This window comes from Ranitomeya variabilis, chromosome 6 (genome assembly GCF_051348905.1).
Source record: "Ranitomeya variabilis isolate aRanVar5 chromosome 6, aRanVar5.hap1, whole genome shotgun sequence".
NCBI lineage: Eukaryota > Metazoa > Chordata > Amphibia > Anura > Dendrobatidae > Ranitomeya > Ranitomeya variabilis.
This window is the reverse complement of record NC_135237.1, coordinates 17,883,956-17,898,247: the sequence shown is the minus strand read 5'-3', so window position 1 is coordinate 17,898,247 and position 14,292 is coordinate 17,883,956. Positions and strand designations below refer to the sequence as shown.

At 45.6% G+C, this 14,292-nt stretch overlaps 1 protein-coding gene across 1 annotated transcript in view; it reads left to right on the top strand.

Moving 5' to 3' along the window:
* The window catches only part of LOC143781384 (uncharacterized), a 64,768-nt gene extending 55,642 nt beyond the window's left edge, over positions 1 to 9,126 (top strand). Inside the window, exons 10-13 of the mRNA XM_077267976.1 lie at positions 2,708 to 2,745; positions 2,824 to 2,908; positions 6,761 to 6,932; positions 8,430 to 9,126. Of these exons, the coding sequence (XP_077124091.1) occupies positions 2,708 to 2,745; positions 2,824 to 2,908; positions 6,761 to 6,932; positions 8,430 to 8,531 (397 nt within the window). The 3' untranslated portion in view covers positions 8,532 to 9,126. The remainder of the gene's footprint in view (positions 1 to 2,707; positions 2,746 to 2,823; positions 2,909 to 6,760; positions 6,933 to 8,429) is intronic.
* Positions 9,127 to 14,292: the final 5,166 nt, after the last annotated feature.

Below are 14,292 nucleotides of genomic sequence, written 5' to 3'. Positions count from 1 at the left end.
CAGTGTCATTCAGGGCATGCTCCTATAAACGGCGTCATACACAGATTGCCTCATAAACAGTGGCATGTAAAGGTTTGGGCACCCCTGGTCAAAATTCCTGTTATAGTGAACAGATAAGCAAATTGAACATAAAATGATCTCTAAAAGGCCTAAAGTTAAAGATGACACATTTCCTTTGTATTTTAGGACAAAAAATATATATATTCTAATTTTTTACACTTTAAAAATTACAAAAAGGAAAATGGTCCAATGAAAAAGTTTGGGCTTCCTTGGAGATGTGTGTGCTCAGATAACTTTGACTAGGATTTCAGACCTTAATAAGCCTGATAGGGGTTATGGCTCGTTCACTATTATCGTTAGGAAAGGCCAGGTGATGCAAATTTCTCAGCTTTATTAAAATCCACCCTTCTGTAACCTTGTGCCAAAAAACAGCGGCCATGGGAACTTCTTAGCAACTGCCTAGCACTCTGAGAAATAAAATGATGGAGGCCCAGAAAGCAGGAGAAGGCTATAAAAAGATAGCAAAGCGCTTTCAAGTTGCCCTTTCCTCAGTTCGAAATGTAATTAAGGAATGTCAGTTACCAAGAACAGTGGAGGTCAAGATAAGGACTGGAAGACCAAGCAAAATGTCAGTGAGAACTGCTTGTAGGATTTCTAGAGAGACAAATCGGAATCCCTGCTTGACTGCAAATATCCTTCAGAAAGATGTAGCAAATTCCGGAGTTGTGGTATATTGTTCTATAAATATGGCCTTCATGGAAGAGTCATCAGAAGAAAGCCTCTCCTGTGTCGTCGCCATAAAATTCAGCATCAGAAGTATGCAAAAGAACATCTAAACAAGCCTGATGCATTTTGGAAACAAGTTCTGTGAATGGATGAGATTAAAATAGAACTCTGTGGCCACAATGATCAAAGGTATGTGTGGAGAAAAGAGGGCACAGAATTTCAGGAAGAGAACATCTCGACAACCATTAACCATGGTGGTAGATCAATCAGTCTTTGGGGTTGTGCTGCAACCAATGTCACAGGGAACATTTCATGGGTAGAGGGAAGAATAGATTCAATGAAATTTCAACAAATTTTTGATGCAAACATAACACCATCTGTAAAAAAGCTGAAGGTGAGAAGAGGAAGAAGATGGCTGCTACAATGGATAATGTTCCTACACACACACACACACACACACGTCACAATCCACAATAGACTACCTCAAAAGGCGCAAGATGAAGGTTTTACAATGGCCCTCACAGTCCCCAGATCTGAACAGCATTGAAAATCTGTGGCTAGACCTCAAAATAGCAGAAGAAGCAAGACGGCCCAGGAATCTCACAGAACTGGAGGAATTCTCCAAGAAGAATGGAGGAAAATCCCTCAAACAAGAATTGAAAGCAGCTTCTCTGGCTACAAAAAGCGTTTACAAGCTGTGATACTTGCAAAATGGGGCGTTACTAGCTACTAACCATGCAGGGTGCGCAAACTTTTGCATTGGCCCATTTTCCTTTTTGTAATTTTTAAAATGAGACTATATAATTATTTTTTTTCCCTAAAAATAGAAAGGAAATGTGTCATCTGTAACTTTAAGGGTATATGCACACGTTGCGGATTTTTTTCGCACAGAATCTGCAGAATCCGCAGGTAAAATGACCTGCGTTTTACCTGCGGATTTAGTGCGGATTTCCTGCAGATTTTGTGCGGTTTTCGCCTGCGTTTTTAACAACTGCGGATTCCTATAATGGATTAGGTGTAAAACCGCTGCGGAATCCGCACAAAGAATTGACATGCTGCGGAATAAACAACGCTGCATTTCTGCGCGGTATTTTCCGCAGCATGTGCACAGAGGATTTGGTTTTCGATAGGTTTACATGGTAATGTACAACGCATGGGCCAAATCCGCAATGTGCGCACATAGCCTAGAGATCATTTCATCTTCGAATTGCTTAACTGTTAACAATAACAGCAATTTTGACCAGGGGTGCCCAAACTTTTATATGCCACTGTACAGTCACTCAGAGAGTACTCCTGTAATCAGTGTCATACAAATAGTGATATGTAAGTGACATTTAGGATCAGAAGTCTGATATTAATTACGGTTATTTTCTCCCACTAATGTATCACCCGGCAGCCGTAATAATCGATCAGATCACGGCCTCCGTCTTATACCCTGCACTGGAATACACTGGCTGGAATCTGATTGGTTACTATCAGAGATGAGCAGATCGATTATTAAATGTGGCCAAGTTTGCGAGTCTGAATAATTCTCGATTTGATCTGGAGGAGTCCCCTTTTCCTGTTTCCGCCACCCCCGATATGGCTGTATGATCGGTGTCAAGCTAAAGGCATCTAAACCCCACAGGCGCCACCTGACTGAGGCTCCGCACCCAGGAATCAGCGCAGGCTCAGCGATACCTTACTGAAACACGTCTGGCATGACCCAGAATGGTAATAAATGGGGTCATGGAAACCTCTGTGCCCACAAGATTGTGGGAGGCTGCAGCACAACAAGCAGCCAACAAATCTATGGAGGTCACTTTGACATTACTAAGGATGTGTTTGTGACAAGACGCTTGAAATATGATGGATTTAGTCCCAGGAGACCTCAGTGTTACACACGTTTTATAAGGATCATTTCCTAGAAACAAATTCTTGGAAAAATTGTTAACATGTTTTAAAAATTTTCCAATTTTTGTAATATTGTCTTTGTTTCCAGGTGTCCGATAGGATTTGGTGGCTTCAACTGTGATGAATGTAAGACGTAATGCCACTTATGGGGAACTTTAGGGTGTGATATTTGGATTGTAGGTAATGGATCTTCCTTTTTTGTAGCATACCTATTGGCGGTGATTGTGGAGTCCTGTGTGGGTTGTGGTCTCCTGGTTTCATTGATCACTCTGCTCGTCTTCTACTTCAGGTGAGTCCTGCCATCTTCTACCTGTGATGTCAATGAAGATACCCCTCTACGGTTAAGCATGTCCTTTATTTTCAGATTGCGTGTTTTTCCTGCCCCCCTCTTCCCTGGGAATGAATGTCTTCTTTGTGCTCTGCTTTATCTCTGCCCTTTGCTTAACGGACAGATTTGTCCATTCTCACTGATAGCAATATTGGCATTGGCCCCTATTTCTTGCACAATGCCACTGAAGCCACAAGCTGTGAGGTGATGTTTACTGGGAACGTGTGAATGACCCACAGGGAAGGTGTCAGTTTGGGTTGAATAAACCCATCTGTCACATGTTAGCAATGAACCCAATATTATTCTGTTTCTCCACTGCCTCTGGCCATAGTTATGGCGCTAGAGACTTTTCCAGGGACCAGACCTTGTATTTCTGCATTAGCCTAAGCTATAGGAACTATAGTTAAGTCATAATCACATCCTGAGGTTAATAGTTTTACCTTCTATTTATTTGTAACTTAACAATTTATAGCAGAAACACTACTTATAGCAAGAGGTACCAACAACAGAATGAACATAAAGGTCTCTTACACCATATAAGTGTTAGGCTGTGTGCACACGTTGCAGATTTTTCACGTTTTTTTCGCTTTTTTTTCCTATAAAAACGCTATAAAACCGCAAAAATTCTGCATAAATTATGCATCCCATCATTTTTAATGAGTTCCGCAATTTTTGTACACATGATGCGTTTTTTTCCGCGAAAAAAACACATCGCGGTAAAAAAACGCAGCATGTTCATTAATTTTATGGATTTTTCGCGGATTTCCCACTATATAATGCATTGGGAAATGTCCGGAAAAATCAGCAAAAAAAACGCACCAAAAACGCGGTAAAAACACGCAAAAAAAAAACGCATGCAGATTTCTTGCAGAAAATCTCAGGATTTTCTCAGGAATTTTCTGCAAGAAATCCTGAACGTTTGCATATAGCCTTAGACTTAAAAGGGAAACTTACTTTCTTGTCAACTCTATTTAACATTCAGTCTCATGCCTGATTTAAACAAAGGGGAACTGTAGTGGGTACGGCAACAACCCCACCCGACCAAATGAGATACTGTATGCACAATAAATTCTGTGTAAAGACCCTTAGGGTACCGTCACACAGTACCATTTTAATCGCTACGACGGCACGATCCGTGACGTCGCAGCGATCGTATGATTATCGCTCCAGCGTCGTAGACTGCGGTCACACGTTGCAATCACGGCGCTGGAGCGATGCCGAAGTCCCCCGTAACCAGGGTAAACATCGGGTAACTAAGCGCAGGGCTGCGCTTAGTAACCCGATGTTTACCCTGGTTACCAGCGTAAACGTAAAAAAAACAAACAGTACATACTTACATTCCGGTGTCTGTCCCCCGGCGTCTCAGCTTCTCTCCACTGTGTAAGCGCCATAGCCGGAAAGCACAGCGGTGACGTCAGACGTCACCGCTGTGCTCGCTTTCCGGCTGGCAGACGCTCACACAGTGCAGAGAAGCTGAGACGCCAGAGGACTGACACCGGAATGTAAGTATGTACTGTTTGGTTTTTTTACGTTTACGCTGGTAACCACGGTAAACATCGGGTTACTAAGCGCGGCCCTGCGCTTAGTTACCCGATGTTTACCCTGGTTACAAGCGAACACATCGCTGGATCGCTGTCACACACAACGATCCAGCGATGTCAGCGGGTGATCAAGCGACGAAAGAAAGTTCCATACGATCTGCTACGACGTACGATTCTCAGCAGGGTCCCTGATCGCTGCTGCGTGTCAGACACTGCAATATCGTAACGATATCGCTAGAACGTCATGAATCGTACCGTCGTAGCGATCAAAATGGTACTGTGTGACGGTACCCTTAGAGTTAGATTGATAAGCAAAAGAGTAACAATGTTTTTAAATTTTCACTTTCAGGCTCCAAATCTCATCATCCACTACTGCTTTGAATGTGAGACTACCATCATTTTATAGAAAATCATCTTGGCAATCTCCTATATAAATTTAACTTGCAACTTTACTAGTTATGCAGATTCTTGTCATGTCACTGCATTGTTACTGTTTTGCTCCTGGTGGTGGAAAAAATATTTTTTTCCTGTATACTACAAAATACAACCTGTTCTCACATTCCCTAATAGCTCAGTGTGTTAATAGGTTGATTCCAATGTAAATGGTCACTGGTTTGATTCGAGGAGCAGCCATGAAAAAGATTTCTCAAGAAAAGAGAAACCGCATTATCCAGTGCATCGACAGCAGTCTCTTGGCCAAGAAAATTTCCAAACTGCATCATGTGCGCACCATGAGAGTTGGAAGAATACGAAATTAAGTTTGTCCGTCCATTCAAAAGCCAAGAGGTGGACGTCCAGGCAAAATGTCGGAGTTAACAAGTCGGCTTCTCCCAAGGTCCATCAGTTCTGATGTGACAAACACGGCAGTGGAGGAGGCTCGTAAGTCTCGTAATAGTGAGATCACAGACATCCATACAAGCACCGTGCGATACATGTTACACAAGTCTGGAATGGTGTCCTGAAAAAAAGTGAAGAAGAATCCACTTCAATATTGTCATAAGAAGCATCAGCAGGAGTTTGCGAGAAATTGCGAAAAGTGGCCAGTAGAAGATTGGAAACGGGTGATTTGGAGCAACGAGATGAAAGTCAATAGACGGCTCTGATAGGTGCAACTGGGTCCAGAAGAAACAAGTTAAAAAGGGGCTAATGGAGCAAGAAATTGAAGGAACTGTCAAGTCTGGTGGAGGAAGACTGATGATATGTGGTTGTTTCACAACCAAAGGCTTTGGATACTTGACCAGGATCGATGGTGGTCTCAATGCTGATCTATATGTGAGTATCCTGCAAGACGAGTTACTTCGCACACTCGAATACTACGGGGATGTGAAGGACAGCATAGTGTTCCAGCAGGACAACGACCAGAAGCATATGGCGAGATTGGCGAAGAATGGTTCAATGACCATGAAGTAGAGGTGCTGGATTGGTCCCACAGTCCCCAGACCTCAACCCAATCCAACACTCATGGGTAGAGTTGAGGAAAAAGCTGTATACATAACCGAGTGAGGCGACCAGTATGCTCCAACTATGGGAACGTGGAGAAGAAACCTGGGATCAGATTATGGTTGAGAGATGCTTGATTCTGTTGGAGAGCAGCCCAGAAGGATTCAGGCCATGGTGAAAACCAAAGGTGGATTTACAAAATACTAACAAAATAATTAAATTAATTAAAATTTAGATTTTTAGGAGCAAAACAGTAATAATGTATTGACAATGACAAGAATTTGCATAACTAATCATAAGAAAAATAGGCGAAAATCACAATTATGTATGAGATTGTCTATAAAATGATGGGAGTCTCATGATCGGAGCAGTAGTGGACGGTGAGATATGGAGCCTGGAAGTTAGAGGGTAAAAGCATTGTCATCCTTTTGCTTGTCAGTATATATACGGGGCTTTGAGATATTTTATAAATTTTATCTTGATATATATGTAAATTGATAATTAACCAAGGGAAGGGTGTAACTATTTTGGATAATCTTGGCTTTCATTGACTCTTATAATCCAGTTGTACCCATAGTTTGAGCATTTATTAGATGCAAACACTAAGTAAAAGGATTCTGAGGGAGGAGAAATCGGAACTTTGGATGTGACTGGAATATACTGTAATAATTTATCAGATATTGTGCAATCATGTGATGTAAGAAACACTACATTTCTACTATGCCGTGCAGAATAGTTCTGATAAACTGTTATAGGTTTACCTCTTGGGGGCTGAAGGGTTAATAGCAGCCATCGAGGAAATCCAAAGAACATGTCGGTATGTGTCCACTAGGAGGAAGAAGCCTCAGAAGCCTATGTTAATGGACAGCATTGTCTTCGGGGTCCCCACCATCCAACCATCTATCCGATTGCCAAGGGCTCAGTTTTCATGGAGAAGAGAGTGGGAATGGAACGAGCCACCGGAAAAAGTCCAAACAGACATCGACCAAGAGGCAGCCAGCCCGGTAAGCTTGTGACCCCAATGCAAATTAATGCCCAGTGCAAAAATGTTACAATATATTATTCCTCGGGGGTGGAGCATGGCAATGAGATTTGATGGTTTTTTTAAACGTGTCATGTTCCCCTCACTCATATCGTTTATGGGAATATCTTGACAATTTTTGTGTTCCAGAAGATACAGGATTGTGTGTCTCCTGCCGGGTAATATGGAGTAGCCAACTACTGAAATGGAGCCATTGGGTCATTAACGGCTGTGACATAGGGCTAAGCAGATAAAAGGTAGACAGTACCAAGGTAGCGGGCAGGAGAGGCCCAGAGTGTTCACGGTCCAAGGCCGGTGGAGTTTGGCACAAACTAGAGACTGGTAGTGGTCAGAGAGGTGTAAAAAAAAAAGAAAATTATCCAGCCTCAGTCAATAAAATATGTAATTAAAATACTTTAATGAATGGAATTAAGAACATTGTATGTACGGATCATTCTCCAGTAGTCCTGAATATTCTCCCCGTGACTAGAAGACGAGGTGAAATGTGGAAATTTAATCCGTACTGGCCGGCTACGTGTTATTCCCCTAAACTATCTAAGTTGATCGTTACTTTGGCCAATTAACATTACTGCAATTATCTGAAGAACAAAGGAAGGCCTTAGACGCACCTCTTGTTGTGGAGGAATTTCAAAATAATAAGGCCCCGAGTATGGAAGGAGTCCCCTCTGAATTATACAAAGAGCCGAGGGCTTTATTGTTAGAATCAATAAGGATCATAAGAATCTGTTATATCTTGAGTCTGCGAAACGTCTAACGCCTCAACAGGCAAAATTGGCATTGTTCTTCACGAGGTTTAACTTTTTTGTTACATATAGGCTGGGGAACAAGAACATTAAGGTGGATGCCTGATCTCATGGTTTTCTTGGGGGTGGAGATAATTGCGAACCGCTTCCTATACTACAAAAAGGGCACATACTGTACTTTTCTCCATATTAATGTCTATGGATGTAGATGAGGACAGAGAAGCCCCCGGAGGAGGATGTGGGGGGCACATACTTTCTCCATATTAATGTCTATGGATGTAGATGAGGACAGAGAAGCCCCCGGAGGAGGATGTGGGGGGCACATACTTTTCTCCATATTAATGTCTATGGATGTAGATGAGGACAAGGAACCCCCCGAGGTGGATGTGGGGGGCACATACTTTCGTCCATATTAATGTCTATGGATGTAGATGAGGACAGAGAAGCCCCCCGAGGTGGATGTGGGGGGCACATACTTTCTCCATATTAATGTCTATGGATGTAGATGAGGACAGTGGTGCCCTCGGATGTGGAGGAGGCTCAGGCATTTCTCCTTATAGCGTGTGTATACAGTGAGCTCCCTCTAGTGGTGAGTGCAGGTAGACAGAATATTATATTTTCAATAGTGTTGCCTCGTGTTTTTTTTTGTATTTAGTTTCTTTCCCCATTTTCACCTCCTGGATGAATTAACCTTTAATTTCCCTTTTGTTGGACAGGAGGGGTCGGCCATTCATATGAAAACCTTTGGGGATCCAGCCCGGTTTTCTGCACCAAGTTCACACCATGGCCGCCATAACTTATCCTTTATCAGTGACTAGCTACAGGATTCATTCCCCAGGACCCTGGATCATCGGAGCTGCAGACCACCTGAACGTCTTGTCTTCTCGATCACCCTACAAAGCCATGGCTGATGGCTGACCCCAGGATGTGACACATGATGCCCATCCATCCGGGGGACGCGGCCGGAGGAGACTCACTGAGAGGACCTAGGAGGGTAGATAACGACCAAACATTGGAAAATCCCATTTCTCATAGACTGTGGTTTGATGTCAGTGAACAGGAACATTCTTATGTAAAGGTTGAAAACCAGCACAGACCTAACATTTGTCACAGCTGAGGGTTTGTTACAGTTGTATCCAATGTAGACGATCATCTGTGAGGTGGCCACATCGGCAGCACTAATCTCTACCCTGTCCTGATGGTTTGCTACAATGTATCGGTGCAAGTGAAAACTATCAGGCCTTATCGCTCACAAGTCTGGATGCAATTGTAACAAACCTGCAGCTGTTAGATGCATTCAGCCTTCACATGGTCAGTTCTCAGTCAGAGACTGGACACAGAAACCCCCAAGTGGGGACAAGTATTAGATTAGTAAAAATGTTCAGTCTGTGAGTATTAAAACGTTATTGAGAGAAAGCAGAAAGTTTATACGGGAGCCGAGACTCCGAACAGCGAGTGTGTCCTGGGGGCGCCGCTCAGACCGGCCTCACACGCTTCTACTAGAAGGTTTTCTACAGCGAGAACTTTATCTGCACAAACGGAGACGAGTCTGATGAATTATTATTCACTTTTCTACCAAATGGAAATGAACAAAAGTTGCAAAAGAGCAACAGCCCCCCCTGCCCTGCCCCCTATAATAGGAGTGAAATCCCTGTCCCCCCGTGTAACGCCGTGATCACCTGAAGTCTGCGGAGACACAACACACCTGTATATACTATATACACCGGGACACACCTGAATATATCACCACGCACCTGTATACACCGGGACACCCCGGCTCATACCTGTATATACCTGTATACACCGGGACACACCTGAATATATCACCACGCGCCTGTATACACCGGGACACCCCGGCTCATACCTGCACACACCTGTATACACCGGGACACACCTGAATATATCACCACGCACCTGTATACACCGGGACACCCCGGCTCATACCTGTATATACCTGTATACACCGGGACACACCTGAATACATCACCACGCACCTGTATACACCAGGACACCCCGGCTCATACCTGTATATACCTGTATACACCGGGACACACCTGAATATATCACCACGCACCTGTATACACCGGGACACCCCGGCTCATACCTGCACACACCGGGATACACCGGGACACCCCGGCTCATACCTGCACACACCTGTATACACCGGGACACACCTGAATATATCACCACGCACCTGTATACACCGGGACACCCCGGCTCATACCTGTATACACCGGGATACACCGGGACACCCCGGCTCATACCTGCACACACCTGTATACACCGGGACACACCTGAATATATCACCACACACCTGTATACACCAGGACACCCCGGCTCATACTTGTATATACCTGTATACACCGGGACACACCTGAATATATCACCACGCACCTGTATACACCAGGACACCCCGGCTCATACCTGCACACACCTGTATACACCGGGACACACCTGAATATATCACCACACACCTGTATACACCGGGACACCCCGGCTCATACCTGCACACACCTGTATACACCGGGACACCCCGGCTCATACCTGCACACACCTGTATACACCGGGACACCCCGGCTCATACCTGCACACACCTGTATACACCGGGACACACCTGAATATATCACCACACACCTGTATACACCAGGACACCCTGGCTCATACCTGCACACACCTGTATACACCGGGACACACCTGAATATATCACCACACACCTGTATACACCGGGACACCCCGGCTCATACCTGCACACACCTGTATACACCGGGACACACCTGAATATATCACCACACACCTGTATACACCAGGACACCCCGGCTCATACCTGTATGTACCTGTATACACCGGGACACACCTGAATATATCACCACGCACCTGTATACACCAGGACACCCCGGCTCATACCTGTATATACCTGTATACACCGGGACACACCTGAATATATCACCACGCACCTGTATACACCGGGACACCCCGGCTCATACCTGCACACACCTGTATACACCGGGACACACCTGAATACATCACCACGCACCTGTATACACCAGGACACCCCGGCTCATACCTGTATATACCTGTATACACCGGGACACACCTGAATATATCACCACGCACCTGTATACACCGGGACACCCCGGCTCATACCTGCACACACCGGGATACACCGGGACACCCCGGCTCATACCTGCACACACCTGTATACACCGGGACACACCTGAATATATCACCACGCACCTGTATACACCGGGACACCCCAGCTCATACCTGCACACACCGGGATACACCGGGACACCCCGGCTCATACCTGCACACACCTGTATACACCGGGACACACCTGAATATATCACCACGCACCTGTATACACCGGGACACCCCGGCTCATACCTGTATACACCGAGATACACCGGGACACCCCGGCTCATACCTGCACACACCTGTATACACCGGGACACACCTGAATATATCACCACACACCTGTATACACCAGGACACCCCGGCTCATACCTGTATATACCTGTATACACCGGGACACACCTGAATATATCACCACGCACCTGTATACACCAGGACACCCCGGCTCATACCTGCACACACCTGTATACACCGGCTCATACCTGCACACACCTGTATACACCGGGACACACCTGAATATATCACCACACACCTGTATACACCAGGACACCCCGGCTCATACCTGTATATACCTGTATACACCGGGACACACCTGAATATATCACCACGCACCTGTATACACCAGGACACCCCGGCTCATACCTGCACACACCTGTATACACCGGCTCATACCTGCACACACCTGTATACACCGGGACACACCTGAATATATCACCACGCACCTGTATACACCAGGACACCCCGGCTCATACCTGCACACACCTGTATACACCGGCTCATACCTGCACACACCTGTATACACCGGGACACACCTGAATATATCACCACGCACCTGTATACACCGGGACACCCCGGCTCATACCTGCACACACCTGTATACACCGGGACACCCCGGCTCATACCTGCACACACCTGTATACACCGGGACACACCTGAATATATCACCACGCACCTGTATACACCTGGAGCGCCCCCAGACGCAGGGCCGCGGGGTACTCAGTACCGGGCCTCTCTGTCTCGGTCTTGGGGTTGTCACGGTGGCTAGACCCGGTCCGTGACCCTGCTAAGGGGCGTCCAATGAAAGGTGTGATGATGGTGCGTGGTGCAAGGTGCGATGAATAACGAGGACACAGGGTTGCAGTCTCTTTACCTCTTTACTGAAGGTTTCGGGGTCCGCAATCCAGAGCACTGCTAACAGGGCTGGCTGAGACCGGCCGGTCCGAAGGCACATCCAGAGTTCTCTTTGCAGGTGGAAATCTGTGCCTTCCTACTAGCGCCTGTGTGTTGTAGTACCTCCCTGCTGAGCACCACGGGATAGTCCTCACAACTGCTGTGTCTGTTTCTGATGTTCTTTCTCTTCGTCCCCCAGATGATATGGATAGGACGCACCCGTATGACGGGGTAGACCTGGAGTTATGTTATAGGGACCCTAGTGACGCCCCTCTCCCACAATTGCCCCTACGTCTGCTTAGGTGATTTAGGTGAGGCAGACAACCTAAAGTTAACTGTCCTGCCGCTGTTTGAAGTAATGCTTGGAGCCCAATACTTCCTCGGCGTTCCGGCCACCGGCTACGCGCCTCAGTAGGATGTTGCCGATCTCGGGGCACGACTCCTACTGGTTCTATTCTCCTTTGTGCTGTGATCTCGTTTCTCACTTCTCCACAATAAACCTCGCTTTGTGTCCTTTCTTAGGATGCCACCGCAACGGGTGCAGGCGCGGCTCCGTAACGATCTGTCCTTTTCGCTAGGCCAATGTCAGGATCCCACCCCTGACAGAGACCCCCCTGAATCTTCCCAGGAACTCCCTCTCTCACAGGATGTTGCCTGGGCAAAACCCAGTCGGCTTCTGACTAACTTCCTATCCGACCCCCAGTTTTACCAGATTGTGAGGAGTGGCCTAATACATAGAACCCTTTGCTCCCCCTGGAGGCCGGAGTGTGAAGTGTAATGTGTGACTGTGATACCTGGTCAGGTGAACTCCTTTAGTCCCATCAGACGTAACATCACTCCCCTTAGTGGCAGAGCGACATTACTGCAACGACCAGGACTCTGGGGCGCTGCACTCCCCCCCGGTTAAATCCAGTACTCCCGGACTGGGAAGAACAACAACAATACATGTTAGCAAAAGACATACAAAATTTTGAAATGCAATGAACAAGTAAATTTAACAGCGCTTCCCTTTATGGGAGGTGAGGACACTTAATAATAATAATAATAATAATCTTTATTTATATAGCGCCAACATATTCCGCAGCGCTTTACAGTTTAACAGTTTCAAACAACAATCATAGGTAACAATACACTTGAACGTTACAAACAGAAACATATTTACATTTTTACTCAAGGTTATAAATAACACTTATGACTAAGGCTAGTTTCACACTAGCGTTAACTGCAATACGTCGCAAATGCGTCGTTTTGCCGAAAATACGCATCCAGCAAAAGTTCTTGCTGGATACGTTTTTTCGTCATAGACTAACATTAGCGACGCATTTGCGACGCATTGCAAAACGTTGCGTCCGTTTTGCGACGCTTGGGCGTGTGGTAGCGGACCGTCGGGAAAAAAAAACGTTACATGTAACGTTTTTTGCTCCCGACGGTCCACTTTTTCCGACCGCGCATGCCCCCACCTCCCCGCACTTCCCCGCACCTCACAATGGGGCAGCGGATGCGTGGGAAAAATGCATCCGCTGCCCCCGTTGTGCGGCGGAGACCACGCTAGCGTCGGGAACGTCGGCCCGACGCACAGCGACGGGTTGTTCCCGACGCTAGTGTGAAAGTAGCCTAACTCTACTATAAATAACCATCATTACCCAGCCGGGTATTCTATCTACTAAGTGCAAATTTTGAACAATAATTTAACTTTTCCTTTAAGGGCATATAAGCTGAACCCACTAAAGGCTTACTATAAAATTCTAAAATATAAATTAACTTTGTCTTTATTTCTCTGACTTCGAACATGCAGGACCGCCTGGCTACTCGTCCGGGCCTACTGCCTCTTTTCTTCTATAAGCTCAATTTTTATTCACAGTATAAGATCAATCAACCATCTCTCTATGATTTCCAGGAGGACTCACTAACCCCTACGGGTTCACTTATTGAAATTCGGCTTTCAACTCTTTCCTGTCCTCAATCTCTAGTAACATCATCGAACATTTCCTATTATTTCTTAAATAACTACACACTATTCACTATTCAACATTCTTAAAGTAACATTATACTTAAGTGCAACACATGAGCATTCCCTTTAAGAGGGGACCAAGTCTCTGAGGTAGTGCAGACTCTCTATCTGCAAGTCCCTTTAAGGCAAGAACTTCTGGGCTGTATTCAAGAACAGCCTCTTCAAAAAGTTCTCCTTTTTGTAAAACCAGTAGGGGGCACCTTTAAGAAGGTGCGAACTATTTACAACACAGTTTGTGAACCATTCACCGTCCATGATATGGCAGT